This window comes from Centruroides vittatus, unplaced genomic scaffold (genome assembly GCF_030686945.1).
Source record: "Centruroides vittatus isolate TY-2023 unplaced genomic scaffold, ASM3068694v2 contig_3098, whole genome shotgun sequence".
Classification (NCBI taxonomy): Eukaryota; Metazoa; Arthropoda; class Arachnida; order Scorpiones; family Buthidae; genus Centruroides; species Centruroides vittatus.
Genome location: NW_027121994.1, coordinates 30,518 through 51,847, shown reverse-complemented (window position 1 = coordinate 51,847; position 21,330 = coordinate 30,518). Strand labels below are relative to the sequence as shown.

Here is a 21,330-nt window from a genome sequence, read left to right as displayed (position 1 = left end):
ATCATGGCTTATCTTCAACTCAAGTCAGTCTCTTGAAACTCTTGCAGCAATTTTACAACTGGCATATGTGATGCAAGGACTCTATAAGGAAATTGTTGATGAAAATAATTTGCAATATCATGCAAGCTCCTCTCTCCAGATGTCAGATTATCTGGATTTGTTCCCCAAGGGTTATAGGTATCCCAGCTGGAAGAAAAAATTGGTTAGATTCATTTCATAACTTTTCACAGTTTATAGTATAAAGAACAAGCACACCATTGAATTTCTCTTTAAATTCTAGCCTCATTTCATATATTGCATGACCTCACTCCCATTTAAACATTATCAGATGAATTCAAGATGGTAGTTTTCTGGGTGACACACAAATATGGTTACTCCTAAGCATATGTTTCTATAGAGCAAAAATTCCCAGCCAGTTTTATTGTATAAGGGTCTTAAACAACTTTTGACTCACTGAACACATTAGAAGGCTTTACTAAAACAAAACTGACAGTATATAAGCATAATGTGGGAAATTGAACATTATTTTGTAAAGTGTTGCTAAAGTTTCTGCTTTTTATTTATAGGTAAGCTCTAATTCCATGACCTTTTTACTAAATTATAAATAAGAAATTTATCTATCTTGTTCTGGCAGTCAAAAATTAGGCATCTTGCATATTATAACTGAGTATGTCACTTTTACTGACCTTCATGATAAAATTTTTAGTATTCAGATTATTTCTTTCTGGAAATTTTTTGAAACTGTTAAGTGAAAATCTCTAGTTTTGGAATTTTGTATTGCTGATTGGTGTCATATTTTTACTTGGAGACTAATGATGACACCATATTTCACTATTAAAGCAAGCTTCACCTGTGCAGTTTGGGAGATTATCTATTTTTGTGAAGTCTTGCTAAATTTTTTGATTTTCATTTTTCTTCTTTTTGTTATTACATTTTATTTTGAATAGTTTTCCACATACTGTAATACTGTGGTTATATTGCTTTTTTATTTATTAATTTAAATTTTTGTATGGATTTTTTTGTGTAAACCTTAATAACTAATGTGACTTAATGATTATACTATTGTATTAAATGGGCGTAGAATGAATATATCGATTCATTCCAATTGTCCACTATGCAACAGATTCTGTGAAAGCGTGAAGAACCACTTATTTGTATTTTGTGAACTTACCGAGCACTTAAAGGACACTTTTCTGACAACCGATTTTGATATGTTTTGTTTATACAATGATAATCTAAGTTCCGATATGTTATATAAAGTTTATAAATTTTCCTGTTATTCACTAAATATGTTAACATAATACTACTAATTAAGTTATATCATTTATTATTTTTTGTAATTATGTATAACAATGTCTGTATTTATTAATGTTATTACGATTTTGTAACCCCCTTTGTAAAGGCGAAAGCCATGGCAAATAAATGTTGATTGATTGATTAATAACTAATGTATCTGATTTATAGTTTTGGAGTATTAATAAATATATTGATGTATTTACTGTGTGTCATTCAGAATCATGGATTAGGTACCAAGTATGCTATTCAAAATAATGCAGAAAAAAATTAATAATAATAAACATTTTCAAAAATAGACATAAAGTACTTAAAATCAATCATTCACACCATTTTGTTGTAATATATATACAAGGTTAACCTTTGACGACATATTATGGAAAATGCTACTTTTTGGAATTTTGGTTTTTTTCAGATAAAGTATCAAATGTCCCTTTCAGCCATACCATTCATTTTTCTGTAGAAAGTGTTTTTACTCCCAAATTTCAACCAGTCACTTCAGCATAATTTATATTTTTTAATATATCTACAGTTATTATAAAAAATACCACAACCTGCTTCGACTACGTCTTCGTCTTTCTCTGCTTCTACTTCTACTGCGTCGTCTCTCCCTTTCCCTATCAATTCTCACACGATCATTACGTTCACTATGTAAAGAACTAAGAGTCAAAAATAAACATTTCTATTTTGTTAAAAACTAAAAATAAATAAAATTTTTTTACATGTATCTATCTTCTAATCTTGTCTCTTCTCTACCAGAATGCTTGACATTCACTTCTGGTCCACCTCTTCTAGTCCCTCCCAATCCACCACCTAAAATTTTATGCAAAAATTTAATACAAGGTTTCATCGTAAAATAATATGCATAAAAATACTATATATATCTCAAAACATACGGTCTAGTACAGGAAAAATATATTATTTGTGTATTCAAAGTAAGTAAATAATGACTCAATGTCTACTAACACACAATACCAAAGAGCCCATCAAGTTTTTGTGGATTCCTCAAATGAGGTTTGGTGTTGTATATATGTTATGTTTCATATTCAACATATATGCAACAATTTTATAGTACACTATTTTATATTATTTATAAATATTGAATTTTAAACAGTGCTTAATTACATCTTCAACAATTTTAACTTATCCTTGTAACCAACTTGTTTTACAATATATGAGGAATGATCAGAAAGTTTACAAAGCCAACAACTCATACTTTTTATTGTAGAAATGAAAGAATATTTCTTAAAGACAAATCCTGTACTTGATCATTCTGTTACTAGTTTCTGTGGATTTTTTAAAAAACCTAAAGTTTTTGGCTTTCTTTCAGTAACTTATCACACAAGAAACTCTTATTAATATAGGCTTTATTAATGCAAATGCATTTTGGGTCTTAATGACCCCTCTTAAGTCCTTATTTTTTTGTACAGAACTTAGCATAAAAGATAACATTTATAAATTACATCATACAATTGTGTTTTCAGATAATATTTTCAAAACATATTAGCAGATTATTAAATACAATAAAATTAAAAAATTGGGCAATTGATGAATATATTATAAAATTTACTTAAAAAATGTTGCTGTATAAGAAAAATTTTCTTTAAAAAATAATGTAAATGGGTAACCTGTAAATGGGTAAAATTACAAGTTGGCTAAAGTTTAAAACAAAAGTTTTTAAAAATTATTAGTTTTATTCAAAAAAAATTGAAAGTAAAAACTCTTAAAACCATCATAAAATTGTACAAATTACACTCTGTGAGAACAACATAAATTGACAAATATACAACGTAGTGTATTATAACCAGACTAGTAGCCAAAGATGCTACCTAGTGGGCATTCTAGCAGCAGCAATGTCATTCCATGGTATAAATAATAAATTCCTATTACAAATAAAAATAATAATATAATGAATTTCTCATGGCATATCCTACTAAAATGCAGTCAAAAATGCAAAAAACCACATTTGTTGTTATTTAACTGCTAGAGGTGCGCCTAGTGGCTGTTTTTGGCATACCGTGACAGAGACTGCCCAGTTTTTCAGTTTTATATAGTAGATGGGGGGGAAAAAATTTGGATGACATTTTCAATGGACCCTACCTGTAATGAAGAAGTCTAATAGTTAGACCAGTGTTTTTCAACCGGGGTGCCATAATGCCATGATTGGGGTGTCGCAAAGTTTAAGACCTTTAAGCATTTTCTTGGAAATTTACTTAAGTGTAGTTCAAGATAACTCATTGTCAGTATTTCAACAAAATTCAATGGACTTAAATTTTGATTTTGAACACACAGAAACACTATTTTTGCATTAAAATGCTAGTTAAAACTGTCAATTTTCAAAATTTTTCTTCCCGGGAAGGGGACTCCCTGCCCCCCAGCATAATATTCGTTTTTGCAAAAGATTCATCTCCCCCCATTAAAGCCCCCTTTTTTAGATTCTAGATCTACTGCCGGTCAAGGGTGCCACGATTTTTTATTTTTTAATCAGGGTGCAACCCAATGAAAAAGGTTGAAAAACACTGAGTTAGACCATCATCAGTCAAGTTCATATTTTATTCATTTATTTTAATTTCTAAATGTTCATATGATTTCCTTTTTATAATATTATTTTCTTTTTTGAGTATTTTAACATTATCAAGTGAGATCTCACAACCTTCCTTATTACAATGTAGGTTAACGTAACCCTTGGTGCCAAGATGGCAGTGCTTTCAGTTGCCATCTTGGATTGGCCTGGAGACTGCGTGTTATTTTGATCGGAGATCACGTGTCTCCGAAAATATAATAATCTAAGATAAAATATTGATAATAAAAAAAACACACTCACGTTAACGATTCCTTTTTGTAATATTCGATCCTACTTTTTTTCCCTAGCTTGGTAGATTCCAATTTCATTTTTTGCAGGTCCTTTCTTCCCTAATGTTGTCGTTTCTGCTACAACCTTAGAGGAGTGTTTGGCTGCCTTTTTATTCACATTTGCTGTTGCCTTTTCCTATTCCTTCTCTATTTTCAGTGCTTGCTTCTTATTAAAGTTCGGAAGTAGTGCAGAAGGAACATATTGTAGATCAAAACATTTTGGAGTTTTCCCAGTCCCTGGACACATCGCAACCAATTGTTTTGCGAAAAATTGCAAACTGTCTAGGCTTTCTTTATACTTATTCAATCAGATATATGCTTCGGACAGTGCCGAATGCTGTAATTCCATTTTGCTGTATATTTGAAACAATTTGAGGGCGAACCAAAAGACAAAATACGACCAAAATGGACATTGCCAAATATGCTTTTGAATGTTTCCTTCATATGCTGAATACTTATTACCTCTTTTACAAATCTTAGAAAACATGATTTTAAGTCGCTTCTATAATATAATTTACATGTTTTAGCACACGAGTTGCACCTTGCATGAGTTTGTTGTAGTCCTAACTTTAAAGCAAATTTAAAGCCATTATTAATATCATTGTTTCACGCTGATTTCAAATATTCATTTTCATCTATCTATTAGAATTTATGGAGAGTTCGACCTAACAAAAATTCACCGGACCTAATTTGTGAATAACTACTAGACACAAAATTATCAAAAAAGAAAAAAATAAATAAATAAATTGAAAAATTATCATCATTTTTAGTTGTTATTTATATCAAATTCACAAATACTATTGTTTAAGAACAATATATTTACCTTTTTAACTTTTTTTGGAAAAACTATTGAAAAAATAAAAATCAAAAATTCCACTACAGATACAACACAACACAACTGTCAGTATCATCTACCTACTGGTTAATTTGCATATTTCCACGAAAAACTACCGTCTACCACGTCATATTTTACAAATTTGCATAATCTTTCACACACTTTTTTTACATCACGTTAAACGTTATTACGTATTACGTCAGTAAATTACATGATAGCTCCCTCTATCACTATTACCTCCCGACACCCAGATTGGAGATTACCGGAAGTGCTGCCATCTTGGCACCAAGGGTTACGTTAACCACAATGCTAATATGACCACTGCTAAATTAGCGTAATTATATTTCATAGCCCATAAATGCTCTCTTAGTCTGATTTTTAGGGCTCATTCAGAATCACCTATGTACTGATAAACTATCGATAAAACCTATGTCAATAAGAATTCCTCGTGTGATAAGTTACTAAAAAAAAACCACATTGACTCACCTAATCGTCTCGGAAGCCATCCCTTCACCGTTCGCCCTCTTTCCACGTCGACCAAAACTCTACGACCATCTATCTTCTTTCCGTCGGCATGCTTGTACGCAGCTAAAGAAGTTTACACAAAAGAATATTTAAAAAGCGTCCAAAGCACTCCTTATTGCTAACTTAATAAATACTCACCCACCTGAATAATCTAAATTTACGTGTCTTATTACTAAGTTTAAGTTATCACTTTATACACTTTCGTACATTAAGTTTAACCTAAATTACAACACTAACAATTACTTCGTAATAAATACCCATCACATACTTGATTTATATTTTTCCGTACCAACTACCACTGTATATAGAAAAATCTAAGCTAATCGAATGCTTCTAAACCTAAGTTTCTTTTCTTCAAAATACTTTGGCCTAGTTCCATTTTATTATGCAGTTATTTAACTGAGCCTTCTCCTTTATTCCGAAATTTATGTCTTACAGGAAACACATGGCACAATTCAAATGTGAAACACTGCAGTGGAATGCAGAAATATTTGCTTTGGATAACATGTAAAGCTTTGAAAATAATTCAATTGGCCTACCTAAACTTACCAAGTGAGTGTATAAAGTATATTTTTAACAGTAGCAAAAAAGTTCATGGCCATGCACACAGAGGCAATAATGAACAAACACATAAATCACATGTAAAACTGTACTCACTGCTTTAACTGCGCTGCATATAAAGACTTACCTAACTTACCTAATTATTGTAGCCCTCAAATGTTTACACAGTAGCCTTGTAGTATTGTTCTTCGAGTAAGAAAATCCACATTTTGTTTCCCTCTTCTATTTTTTTCATGTTTTTCTCACTTATAGCAACATCCCATCTTAACTTACCAGGATTTTTTTTGAAATTTAAACCCAAAACTTACCAGCCAGAATTAGAAATTTTTAAATCATTTTAGAGCACTGGGTGCTTGATGGTGATTATTTAATGTCACATTTTTGTAAATTATATTAATTTTTAACGTTACGGGGATTAACAGAACACCCGAGCATTTCACAGAGTAACTTACCTTTGTGGTAAATTTAGTCTAATTTTTCCCTAGCTTACCTGATTGACTATTTTCCTTTATTTTTAAATTAAATTTTCTGTACCCAAGAAACCTCTCTACACACATTTTATTCTTTTGATATCAGCACAATTCGATACTGGATATGGCAACTGTGTTATATTTGTAAGCTAAATTTACTAGTTTTTTTGTGTAGATTTTGCACTGTTAATACATTACTCTGTCATTTGTCTTCGCTAATCTAGTTCAAACTGAAAAAAGTAATTAAAGTTAACGAATACATAAATTTAAAGTAAGTTTTTTTTGTGTGTATTATATGTTAAATCACAAATTTTAAAATTTAGTTTATTAAATTTGTATTCCAACTCTTATCAATGCCTTTAAAACTTAATTCTAGCATAAAACCTTAGAAATTTAAGAAAAGCCTTAAAAAAACTTTATAGATTAGGAAGGTTTAAATATTAAATTTTCTTCATTAGCTTACTCTTTCTGCAAGAATTTCCTTCCTTTTATAAACTATTGCAAATTACCCAAATTCCATTAAATTAAAAATGTTTAGCAACAAAGAATTAACCCAGACATGCTTTGTTTTTAAAAACAAAAACTGATAAACATTGCATATTAAAACATGAATTAAATAAAATTAACATTAATTCTCCATATTTTATATTGCAGCAAATTCTACAATATTAAGAATGATTTGTGCAGCATTTCTGACTATTTTCCTGTCAGGAAATTCTAACTACTCTGTTGTCTATCTAATTCCAATAATTTTGCCAACTTTGTAGATACTTTACTTATTACTTCAACATAGCTATGTTTTAATCAAACTGAACTTTCAAAACATTGTACACAATTAATATTTTGCTTGAAAATTAGTGTTTCCATTTTTATACCGATCAACATAATGTACAATTTAATTACATCATTTTTACTGGAAGTATATTAAGCATACTAAACAGCTTTTAAGTATAACAGTTAAAGTTATACTACGACTAATTTTAATTTAACTGTTATACTTTTATCATGCGTTGTATTCTAAAATTTGCAAATAATCTGTAACTTTTGTCTTTATATCCCTCATAAAATTATTGTAGATAAAAGTTTTTATCAAAATTGTCTTGTTGCAGCACCTTTTGAATCACAGCCAATATCAAAATATCTTATTTTCCCCAGTAAAAGTTTATTTTTTATGTAGAAATTATTAACTTTACATTATAAATAAAATTTAGAGAGACACATTAAATATTAAAAGAGATCATTGAGAAAAACAAAAATATGTTCCAAACAAGTAGAAGCCCGCTTTAACAACAGATTAATTAAACAAACGCAACTTTTCTATCAGCCTATGAATGAAATTTCTATATATAATTTAGTATATAAACTTTACTTAAACTACAATTCAAGTTGCTTTATTGTTTGTCATAATTAATTATTGTAAAATTTTGCATTAAGTTTTAAATATTCTCCACTTCCTTAATATCTGATATAAGTTAATAACTAAATAAATTAATTCAAAGAATCACAATAAAATTCAATGGATCTTCTTGTTTCCAATTAATTATTTTCCAGGATCTTTCTGTCTTGTCAGATCAAACTCTTAAAACGATTCAAAGATGGAACAAATAAATTCTAACAACAAGACATCAGAATTTTAAATTCAAATCCTTTAAGTATTTGATCCAATGAGAGAAAAACACCTCAAAAAACATTTAATTGGAAATAATTAAGTAGACTCCTTGAATTTTATATAGCAGATCCTTTGAATTAAGTATGACAAAGTCAAATAAACTGAATTCCAAAAACTGAAATTATTTCAATGTTTGTGAACAAACATTTTTAAATATTACCATAATTTCCTGAAAATAATTGGCAAAGCAAGCATGATTTTTGCATCTATGCTGGCTATATGCAAAATTATGGTACTTTAATGCCATATTATAATTTTGCTTTGTAACATCGCATTATATAGAATTTGTGTGTATACACGTAAGATTAAGTTAAATACATCAAAGCATAAAAATTTAAAGCTTTTGTTTTTCTCAAGTTTTATATAATTTTAAGTATTCAAATTATTAAATTGTTAAATATGTTATTTTTTTAATCGATAATTTGTATTATAAATTACATTTCCATTTTCCTCTATTTTCCATTTTTTGAAAATATTTAGATTTAACAGAAGACTTCGCATAACAATCATTTTAGTTTATATGATTTTATTCTTATTAATCACTATTTTTCCCCTCTCATTTTTTGGAAAAATTTATATAATAAATCAATACATTTTATTAAACATAGAAACAATATCTGAAAATTATTTCTAGGCAGACTTCTGTTAAATCAACAACAACATTAATCAAAAATTAAATTAATTCCACAATAATTATTACATAGTAATATTTAATATAATTTCAAAATTCATTAAAATTTTTTCCATAAATAAGGCCTTGTAAATTCTTTCAAAGCAACAATGTGTTGAAACCCCAATTACACTATGCTAACCTCTGTTCAATGTTTGCCTCCAAAACTATTAATTTTGATATAACCTATACAGTTATATCAAAATTAAGTGTTAAAACCTCATATTTATTTCAAACTGACTATATTAATTCCATTTCCAAACTAAAATTTACTTATTACAAATATTAGAAACTAGCAAACATTATGAAAATTCTATTTCCCACCCTCTTTCTTTTCTGCAATATATTTATAAATGATTATTTATCTAGGATATCCATGTACAAATATAGTTTTTTGGGAATTTTACATTTATTCTATAAGTTAATTTTAAAACTATCATCTAAGCTGTGAGGAGGTTGCACAGAATGATTTAAGTCAAAATGACACATTAAAATATTTTTTTCCTTATTTCACACTTATTATATTACTGTATGTTGTTTTCAAAATTCAGTCTCCCGCCGACTGTGAGATACGATCTGTTATTCGATTCTTGAATTCAAGAAACTTGGCAGCAGCAGAAATTCACCGTCAGATTTGTGAAGTTTACGGTGATAATGCTATGAGTGACAGTAAAGTTCGAAAATGGGTAAAAATGTTCAAGGATGGGCGAGTTAATGTGCATGATGAGCCACGCTCTGGCCGACCTTCTCTGATTTCTGAAGATTTGATTCGTGATGTGGATAACAAAATTCGAGAGGACCGACGATTCACGATTTCAACGTTATCAATTAAATTTCCACAGATTTCAAGATCAGTTTTGTATACCATTGTTTCGGAGAAACTGAATTATCGAAAATTGTTTTCTCGGTGCGTTCCAAGACTGCTTTCTGACGATCACAAAACAAAAAGATTAAACAGTGCTTTATCGTTTTGACTCGATACGATCATCCACACAGTCCAGACCTTGCACCCAGTGATTTTCACTTGTTTCGATACTTAAAGGAGTTCCTTGGTGGTCAACATTTCAACAACAAAGAAGTGAAAACTGCAGTCGTGGATTGGGCTTTTTGACAGGCGGCAGATTTCTTTGAAGTCGGAATTCAAAAAATTGTTGAGCGGTATGACAAATGTTTAAACAAAATGGAAAGTATGTAGAAAAGTAGATAAAAGTATGTAGAATATGGAAAAAAATATATTTTAATGATATTTACAGTATTTTTCTTCTTATTAAAAAATGGACCTTATTTAAAAAATAGCCTTTGTATAATACATCAGCTGATAATCTGAAAATTACACACTAAAACTTACAATTTAAAATTCTTTATGAACTAATTTTAGAATTTTAGAAATCTGAAGCAATATTATTAATAAAAAAGCATTTCTTACAATAAAGATATCTCAGAATAAACCATACTTATAAGTATGTCAAAATACTCTCTAAATACATATTTCATATTAAAAAATATCAATTGGGCATGCATAAACTTTTTACCACGATCTTCAAGTGTTATTACAAAATGTGACTAAGCTATTAATTATAAAGATAAATTTTCTTTGAATATCAATAGTAAGTACAATTACAGATTGAATTTTTCTTGGAACATTTTCTATTAGTCAATGTATCTGGACTCAGAAACAACAAAAACATTATCTCAGCATAAGTAAAACTGAGCATTCCTTGCTTATGAAGAATTTAATTACAAATTCTTTCTTCTAAAATTTTTCTTTGAATTCAGACTAGATAATCCTGTATATACAAGCTTATTTGTAGGATAGATCTACTTATCATCTGACAGATAATTAACAATAAATCTAATTCAAATGTTCTTTGTATGAAAGCTTACTTAAGAGTTAAGGCAAAAATGATTTTATAATAATCATATCATCTGGCTTACTGGAATACAATTCAAATTAAACTATATTCCCAGAACAAAAATGGATCAAGTGTACTAATCTTGAATGAATCCTGCTGCCACAATGACAAATTCTAAGCGACGAAAATTCTTAAAACTTAAGTTTAAAGTTTAAATTTTAAAAAACTTCAAAAATTCAAAGATCACATCATATGATGTTGTGCAATATTTTTTCTCTCTTTAATTTCAAATAGATTACAAAAGTTTAAACATTAACACATGTTGTTTGTAATGAACACAGTACTATTTTCCTTCAAATACTGAATGCAGCTTCATTCTTATTCTGAAAAAGACTATAAAGTCATTAATCTCCAAGATCATTAAAAAAATTTGTTAAGAGTTTACTTTTTTATGCTTCTGTTTAAAGTCTAAATCTAAATGTGGCTTTTAATAATTTTCAATTATTTCATCTGAAACTTTATAAATATATTAAAAATTTTTGTAAGATTTAATATGACATAACACTTTCTAAGACAAATATAGAATTTAAAATTTACATGGCCTTATTTATATTATTTTTACAAATTTTTAATCAAATAAATAAAAATTGAAAACAAATCTCTATTAATATCCAAAAATTCACAGCCCTCAAATTAGTGTATATTTTAATGTGAAAATTCCTATTTCTACATTAATACTGTTGCGACAAGAAAGAATCTTTTGTACTCAGTGAGAATTTTTTTACTAAACACCTTACCAAACATACAAACCAACATTTGTTATACTCGTCATCCCATTATGTTGGGTGGTATCGAAAAAACGCTTTTACCAAACGTCTTACCAAATACATACAAACCAAAGAATCCTTAGTCTACTATGACAATTTTCATTTTAGATGACACCACTCGCAACGCCAAGCTGTGGTGGGATACAAGAGAAAACTATATTACTCTCGTAATTTAATTTCAGATTTAATTATCAAAGAGAGAGTATTCTTCAGGGGTCTAGATTAATTTTTTGATTTCATCATCCAATATTATTATAGACAATATTAAAATAACTTCATAAATAATAAAATAAACAATGAAAGTTACCACTCGCTTCCGGGACTTGTCATAGCTTCGTCAGTTTATCTAAATATGAATTCAACAAAATAATTCTTAATTTAAATGCATCTACATCCATTTTTGGATATGCCGGGGAACTTTTACGAAAGCAGTAATCACTGCAATTTGAAGAAACAGGCTTCATTTGCGCCATAAGCAATAGGCAACTGGCCCACATCGTTCCAAATTAACTTACGTTTAATACAATGCACACGATAATTCAATGTTTTATAGGAACCAGATGAAGTAACTAAATGATATAATAGTATAAAAACAATCAAGATGACATCAAATTTGATAGTTCACATTAAAATCCTTTACTAATATTGGACCTATAAAGCATTACAATTCTATCAATGACAAAGAATGAATGAAACAAATGTTTACTAATCATTCAAATCAATATAAAATTAATACTTTCCTAAATAAAAATAAAGATTTATTAATCAAAATTCAGTCACCTCATTACCCATATGGACTTTTCACTTATAATACTTACTCTGTGCAATTTCATGGGGAATATAAATATTTCCTTTAATAAAATTTTTGAGATATTTTTGTAACCATATAAATTTCAAAAAACCTAAACATCCAATTTGCAAATCATCTCCTAAGATAATAAATTATTATTAGGAAGTAAAAATTCTCATGAGAACCGTTACCAGTAATAATTTCACATATTTAATGATTGTTAAACGTCAGTGTAATAGGAAAGATACCAGTCTCCCAACTGGAAAATTCCCCGGAAAATGTGTACTATGTTCACGCCTATGGTTCACTGTAGGAGGAACGGAAAGTCCATACTTTATCAAATTTGGGTGGTAATAATTTTATAAAAAACATAATACTTACAATGCATATCTCGCTCGTGTTCGTATTCTATAAAGGCATACCCTCTTGGTTTTCCAGTATTTTTATTGTGCACAATTCCAATCTGAAAGTTAAAAAAGTTTTTAATTAAACAACAGTACATTTATTTTTGTGCAGTTAAAAATCAATTATATTTTAAGTTTCATTTAAAAAAATTCAGTAAAACTTTATCTTTGGAAATCTTTGAAAATATGGTTTGAATGTGAGGTTTTTGTTTCCTTAATTAGCAAAAGTATGAATTATCAGCCCATTTTGCTTTACAGACATGAGACATGAACACTACGAAAGATATGGAGAGGAAAATTAAGGCCTTTGAGATGTGGCAATCAGAAGAATGATGAAGATCAAGTGGACATGCAGGACCACTAATGAAACAGTTTTACAGATGGCAGATACAAAAAGAGAACTAATAAATATAATTAAGAAGAGAAAACTAGCATACTGTGGACACATATTGAGGGGAAAAATATGAAATCACCAAACTCACATTAGAAGGCAAAATTGATGGAATAAGATCAAGGGGAAGAAGACAGGGCTGGATGGACGACCTCAAGGAATGAACGGGACTGGACACGTAAGAAATTATTCATATAAGTCATAAAAGAGAACAGTGGTATTTGCTGGCCACCAACCTCCCTTAGGAGAAGGCACGGACAGATGATGATGAATTATCTTTTGAAAATGTGTTAATATCTGCATTTTTTTTTCATATTTAACAATACCATCTGGGTGTTCAGAAAAAAATCTGTATAAATCTATATAATATACAGGTTTCCTACTCAAATTTTCGTTTTAATTTCCATGACTTTCCCCAACAAATTTCCTTATCATCACATCCCTTACAGTATGACATTGACAAAATAAAACAGCATTTGACTTACTATGCACATATGTTTTGCTTCTCTAACATTATAATTAGCTATTTTTCTACTTAATAGTTATATATTTTTAATAATTGCCAAATTATTAAAATTAAAAATAAAATAAATTATTAAAATTCTGTTATTAATCCACAAACATAAATCTACATGGCTTTGAAAAAAGAAAAATATCAATTATTTTTTTATTATTCATTAACAAATTCTATATAATTCATGTACAAAAGTATATATTTATTAAATTTATCTCTCAATAAATTTTCTGAACTTTATAAAGTATTAATGAATTGGAAAAAAATCAAAACTTGTTTTGTTACACAATCAAAATTTATTAAAATGATAAATAATACCATTTAAACCATTTATCATTTTGTGTACTTTGTAAATTTTTGTGTAAGCTTAAGAGAAATTTTGGGTCCTGAAAATATTCTGCATTCCTTTTCAAAAGTTGTATTGTACGAAATTACTTCTTGCTGCCTGCAGATGGCTACACTTAGTCAAGTATATTGTCAGCAAAAAATCAACAAAGCAGCCAAGAAAGCAAATTCCCTGACATTCCATGACTTTTTCTGAATATTAATGAAAATCCCTAACTTTCCAAGTGTGTATAAACCCTGAGCATAGTTTTCACCTTTAAACCTGAATAATATTTTATAATAATAATAATATTATTATTATTAAAATATTATTTAGGTTTAAAGGTGAAAACTATGTTCAGGGTTCCTATTTAGTATTAATAATAATAATAATTCACCTCAATACTTGCTAAAAAATTCCAACATTGGATCAAAATCACCAAGTTAGAAGCAGAATTTCAATTTGCTTATACAAAAAATAAAGGCACCGAATTTGCAATATTTACCTTGCTCATGATTATCCAATTATACCTCTTAAAAAAACATAGAAAAGTGTATGCTGCCTTTATAGATATTACAAAGGCATTTGATTCAGTATATGTTCCATTATTACAACAAAAACTTAAGGAGAGTGGTGCTAGTTCCCAATTTATAGGAACAATATCAATACTATTTCAAAACTATAAAATAAAGATTAAGCAAGGTAAAAATATTCTCCCACCATTAACTCATTCCCGTGGCATCCTTCAAGGAGATCCATTATCTCCACATTTATTTAACTTTTACTTGAAAGATATAGATCGTCTTTTTTCTGAACCAAACGATGGTATAGTTATAGGCAACAAAGCATTCCATTACATTCTCTTTGCTGATGACTTGGTTCTGGTAGCACCAACAAAAATTTCCCTTCAAAGGAAAATTAATCAATTAAATTCGCATTTTAAGTCTAAATATCTAGCAGTTAATCCAAGTAAAACTAAAATAATTATCTTCTGGAACAACAGTAAAATATCTGTTAATGAAACAAAAATTTATCATGAAAATATCCTTCTACAAACTGTCAATGAAATAAATTATCTAGGAATTAACTTTGACTGAAACCTAACCTTTAAATCGCATATTTCTAAACTCAACAATAAAGTTAAACAAGCAATCGATAATCTTTTATTTTCATGCTGTAGATTGAAAACTTCTGACTTAAGAATACACATGAAACTTTATAATTCAATTATTAACCCTATTATTTTCTATGCCAGCCCCATTTGGTGCTTAGATCATCTCTATAAGTTAGAACTTTTTCATATTTACTATTTACATAAATTATTTCAGTTAGAACGGACAATACCCAGTTATGCACTACATCATGAAACTAATCGTATATGGTCCTTCCCATTTATATTAAAATGTATTATTAAATTTAATTACAGACTCAAATTCAATAGCAACAACAATTTGATCATGAAAATATCAAGCAAAGTAATTTCAAAAAAAACAAACAGCTATGGCATAATAAACTAAAAACTATCTTCAATTCTTTGGGAGTATCAGAATTACTATTTAAAGATAACATTCAAGATTGGAAAACAGGTTACTCACTACTCTTGAACTCAGCTATAGCACAATCCATAAACAAAGATCAACTCTCCCTATACAGCAGTAAATATCATCCTTGGTACCTAGATATATTTAAAATACCATCTGTTCAACCATATATGTTGTATTCGGTTAATTTGAACGTAAAACATCTCATAGTCCAACTCTGTTTAAATAAATATTCGCTTTTTGTTAACAATACTTATATAAACTTTGCAATTAAAAAATGTTTTTTTATGTAACTCCAACAATTTATCACTTTACCATTTAATATTAAAATGTCAAAACTTAAATGATATCCGTGAACACTATGAAATGGCTCGGATCTGTAATTGCAACGCGCTAATAGAATTGTTAATAAATTTAAATAAAATGAGCAAAAAGGACTTATATAAAATTTATAATTAATTTAGTAAAATAATCAACATTCATAACAACAAAACAAGTTAATATTAACTAATATTCAAAATAAGATATCATTAATGTAATATGACAAAAAAATTGTAATAATTAAAATAAAAATGTACGAGACGTATTTGTGAAATAATATGTGTAAATTAAAAAATCAAAAAGTATTGTTATAAAAAAAACAAAAAAGCAATGTAAATGTAAACCCCCTGTAACAGGGAAAACAATTCCCAATGGATAATAATAAATGATTAATAATAATAATAATAATAATAATAATAATAATATTATTATTATTATGTTGGGTTAAGTGAGATATACTCGGTTAACACCGGTGGCTGTGTACTATGCTGGACCAAAGTCAAGGCATAGTAACCAAAACAGAAATTAAAGAAGTGTATCAGTGTGTGTGTCTGTATTCAGGAATTTTCTCACAATATGACATGTATTCAATATAGTGGCCTTCTGTAGTGTGATGTATGTGTTTCTATTCAATTCTAATGTGCCCAGGCTTTTGTGTAGTGTGTGTGGTATGACACCTGTAGAGGAGAGAACAACAGGTACAATAAGCACCCTATCCATCCTCCACAGATGCCTTATTTCCTGGGCGAGTTCTGTGTACTTGCTAATTATTTCAGTGCATGCGTTTTGTATATTGTGAGTGTTTGGAATGGATATGTCTATAATGTATGTGATTTTATTGTGTTTGTCAATGAGTGTGATGTCTGGTCTGTTGTGGTAAATTGTTTTATCTGTGATTATGGCTCTGTCGTAGTACATTTTGTGCGTGTTGTTTTCCAATACTGTCTGTGGAATGTATTTGTAGTATGGTTCGTGGATGTCTACTAATTTGTGTTTCTTTGCAAGCTCTTGGTGTATTATATTTGCTACTTGATTATGTCTGTGTAAATAATCTGTCTGTGCCAAGAGCTTGCAACCAGAGGTGATGTGTTGTATAGTTTCTGGCATGATGCGACATTTTCTGCATGTGTCATTTGTGAGTGTTGCATCTTTGAGTATGTGTTTTCTGTAGTTTTTAGTATTTATGACCTGATCCTGTATGGCAATCATGAATCCTTCCGTCTCCCCAAAGAGGCATCCCCGAGCTAACCAGCTGTTTGACGCAGTTTTGTCAACAAAATCCTGGGCCAGATCGTAAGGATGCCTGCCATGGAGTGCCTTTCGAGCCCACGATTGCTTAATGGTGTCTATGCTTTTTATATGTTGTGTTGTGTCCATATGATGTGAGTGTAAGTTTAATGGTGTGTTATTCGAGTCTGCTAGAGTTACTGCTTTATGTAATTGTGATGTTTCTTGTTTTTGTAGAAAAACTCTCGCAGTGACTGTATTTGTTTGTAGTGAAGGTTAACTATGTCAATCAGGCCACGTCCGCCATCTTTACGTGGAAGGGTTAATCTTTCTGTGGCAGATTTAGGATGATGTTGTTTATGCTTAGTAAGTGTTGTTCTTGTTTTCCTTTGGAGTTGCTCAAGATCTGTGTGAGTCCAATGTATAACTCCAAAAGAATATGTGAGTACTGGGATGACATATGTGTTTATTGCTTTAACTGTGTGTTTTGCATTTAACTGTGTTCTGAGAATAGCATTTAACCTACTTTGGTATTCTTTAATTAATCTTTGCTTTATTTGTGCATGTTCTGTTAGTTTGGCCTGTTGGAATCCTAAATACTTGTAGAACTCGCCCTCTTCCATGGATTCAATAATGTCTCCATTTCCAAGTGCAAAATCTTCTTTCTTCAGGATTCCTTTTTCTATGTGAAGTGTTTTGCATTTATCTAGGCCAAATTCCATTTGTATGTCCTTGGTGTATGAATGTGTGATTTGTAGGAGTTGATGAAGTTGTTTTTGTGTGGATGCATAAAGTTTTATGTCATCCATGTACATGAGATGTGACAGTGTAAACTGTGTTGTTTTTTCGTGTCTGATATTGTAACCATATTGCGTGTTGTTTAACATGTTGGATAATGGGTTCAGGGCTAAGCAGAACCAGAGAGGACTCAAGGAATCTCCTTGAAAAATTCCTCGCCTAATAAAAATTTGGTTTGTTTGTATGGAAGTGTTACTAACCCTGAGATGTAGTGTTGTTCTCCAGTGCTGCATAGTGTTTTGAAAGAATGCAATGAGTGATGGATGTATTTTGTACATGTGTAGAATATGTAGCAGCCAACTGTGTGGAACACTGTCGAATGCTTTTCTGTAGTCTATATATGCCATGTGTATGTTTCTGTGTTGTCTGTGTGCTTGCCGTAGAATGACTGAATCTATGAGTAACTGTTCTTTGCATCCCCTGTGATTTCTACGACAACCTTTTTGTTGTTCTGTTAGAATGTCGTGTTCTTCAACATGTTTGTATATTTTGTTTGCAATACAGGATGTCAATAATTTGTAGAGTGTTGGAAGACATGTAATTGGTCTGTATTGTGTGGGGTCTGTGGTATTGTTGTTTTTAGGTTTCATGTAGGTGATGCCCTGAGTAAGAAAATTTGGCATGTCTTGTGGATTGATGATGATGTGTGTTAGATGTTTAGCTAGTTCCTGGTGCAGTGATGTAAACTTTTTGTACCAGAAATTGTGAATGTTGTCTACACCAGGTGTCTTCCAGTTGTGTGTTCTGTTAACAGTGTATTGGAAATCATGTATGTTTATTTCAGCACAGGGCATAGTTGGTATGTTGTGCAAGTTTCTGTTCTCCTCCTCGATCCAGCCTGCATCAGCATTGTGCGTGACAGCACTGGACCAAAGAGAAGACCAATATGTTGTGAGTTCTTCTTCTGTTGGTGTGCCACTGTGCTGTGTATCAGTGTTTGCTTTGTTATTAATTTGTCTGTAAAAGAGTTTTTCATTGTTTGTAAATAATTTATTTTGTTGTTTTCGTAGTGTACATGTTTTGTATCGTTTGAGTCTACGTGCTTTGGCAGCAAGTTTTTGTTTTAGTGTATCAATGTATTCTGTAATGTGTGTGTTGTGATGTTCATGTTTTGTGTGTGTTTTTATTTTCTTGAAAATGTTTTTGAGCTGTTTCCTTAATTTGGGTGTTATGTTGTTTTTAGTGTATTGTGTCAGCCTGCCTAATTGCTGTCTAATGTCATTTATTTGTATTTCTATTCTTCTCTGCCAGGCAGGCTTGTGATAGAATTGTGTTTTCTGTGTATTTGTCTGTGATTGTACTTTCAGTCCATGGTGTGTCACTACTGTGACTGCCCCAGCATAAACTAATGTATGAATGTCTGCGAGTGTAGAAATTGAATGAATGTAGTGTGGTAGTAAGTGAGTGTTTACATAATTTAGTGTTTTTCCTACTTCCTTTGACGTGTTGATTTTTGGTATTCGTGGTCGTTGTGTGGGATCTGTGCCTGTATATTTAGTGAGTGTTTCCTGAAATATAAGTGAGAGTGTATTAACTAAATCCATGTCTATGTTATCAGTGATGGATGAGGAAGTGTCTGTAGTATCATTAGTGGTAATTGTTGTATGTGTGTTATTATCAATGCTTGTTGCTGGATTATCCTGACAGGTTACATGATCTTCATTAATGTTAGATGTTTCTGTCTGTTGATGTATTTGATCAGCAACCTGTTGTTTGATAAGTTCAAGTGTTGTTTGTGGAATAAGGTTGTTGTGTATAATTGTTCTTTTTTGATCAACAACCCTTTGTTCGGTGACAGTGAGATGAGGATACTGTTGTGTGAATCTATGGTGTAGTTGTTGTCTGTATGCTGTCATGTTTGTTTCGAGTTTTGTGATGGTGTAATAAGTACGGATGATAAACTCGTTCATTTCTACTGTCCATTTCATCCGTTGGCGTGGTTTTCCAGCCTTTGTGGTCTGTGGATGCATTGCCACAGAAACACCAAGGCTGGGTTGGTTCCTCACATCTGTTGAGGGCATTGCAGTAGCCATGCTTGGGCCGGTGCTGCTTTCGCCACCGGTAACCAAGGGAGACTGTGACCTATTTTTCGAACGTGAGCCTCTGCCTAACCCACGAACGCGGACCTTGTTAACCCGGGCGACGTCCGAGCCGGTATCACACTTTGATCTAGTTATTACCATGATGAATATCTCCACAGAATGTGGGTGTGGTCACTCTTAGCTTCATTTCTCCCCATAGACCTTACTGGCATGGGTGTCCCTACCAGGAGCTTATGCTCCAGCCTGCATTGCCCTATGGATCAGTAAAATTACTGGGCTCTCCCACCACGACCAGGTGGTGACCACGGGAGAGTTATTATTATTATTATTATTATTATTATAATATAGTTATTTGAAAGGTGATTAAAAAAAACCATACATTATTCTTTTATTTCTGTAATTCTACAAGTCTCCTTTGTTAATCATGGTCGATGTGACTTTAGATGGTCAGTGCAAGTTTCTTTATAAGACTGGTTTGTGTTTATCAGACAGTACTTTATGCAGTCAGACAAACGTTTTCTTTTCCTTATTTTCATAAATGACTGTATCGAAAATTGCCAGAAAATCTTCAAATGGCCTAATTTCCAGAGTTGTCAACCTTTTCAAAGTATGTGATGTTTTTCTTGTTACAGGTAATCCAACATGAATTTGGCATAGCAGGAACTTGCTTAATCTGGCCAGAAGAGACATTCTGCTCAAGAATAATTCTTTTAAATGTAGTGATCAGGTGACATCGTATACATTCATTTAAACGTTGCTGGGCATTGATAGTACAACATAATTTTTAGATAAGGGCTGGATTCCATGCTTTTGGTCCCATTGCAATCCAAATGAAAACTTTGCTATCGAATTTCTTTATCTTGGAAAACTACAAAGGTAGGCCATAAAGGAGTTATCACTAGTATAAAATCCACCATTACCACTAATTGTTGAGTCTGAGAAGATAAAGTAAAATTTGTTAGCCAAAATGAAGAAAGTTTTCAACAACCTTCCTCACTTCATCTTTGCCAGCAATTATGTCTGAAACCACCTATTTCTTTTAATATTTAGTGTGTGTTTTAAAGCCCTAAAATTTTCCATCTTGGAGCTACAGATTAAACTGTAACTTCATCACCAGCTTCAAAGGTCCTCTTCAAGACTCCTTTCTTCTCTGTGATGGTAATCCACTCTCAAACATTTGACAATGCAGTATATAGCTTACTTTGAAGCTCCTTCATTTGGTTTACAGTAAACTTTTTTCGTAATAAAATGAAAATAAATTACACTTCAACTTTTCAATGTACAGTATAATAACTACATTTAAGTGTCAGGGCATTACTGATATCAACTTTTAGCATATGAGAATGTTTGCTAGTACTTTCAGTAGCATAGACTTACTGTCATCAGGCAAATATCAAATACAACAGCTATCAAATTTTAAG

At 30.6% G+C, this 21,330-nt stretch overlaps 1 protein-coding gene across 1 annotated transcript in view; it reads right to left on the bottom strand.

The window, feature by feature from the left end:
* Positions 1–1,790: 1,790 nt before the first annotated feature.
* LOC136973160 (U1 small nuclear ribonucleoprotein 70 kDa-like) overlaps positions 1,791–21,330 on the bottom strand; it is a gene marked incomplete at its 5' end in the record, with an annotated part of 33,422 nt that continues 13,882 nt past the window's right edge. The window contains 4 exons of the mRNA XM_067267860.1: positions 1,791–1,952; positions 2,016–2,106; positions 5,468–5,569; positions 12,728–12,809. Of these exons, the coding sequence (XP_067123961.1) occupies positions 1,829–1,952; positions 2,016–2,106; positions 5,468–5,569; positions 12,728–12,809 (399 nt within the window). The remainder of the gene's footprint in view (positions 1,953–2,015; positions 2,107–5,467; positions 5,570–12,727; positions 12,810–21,330) is intronic.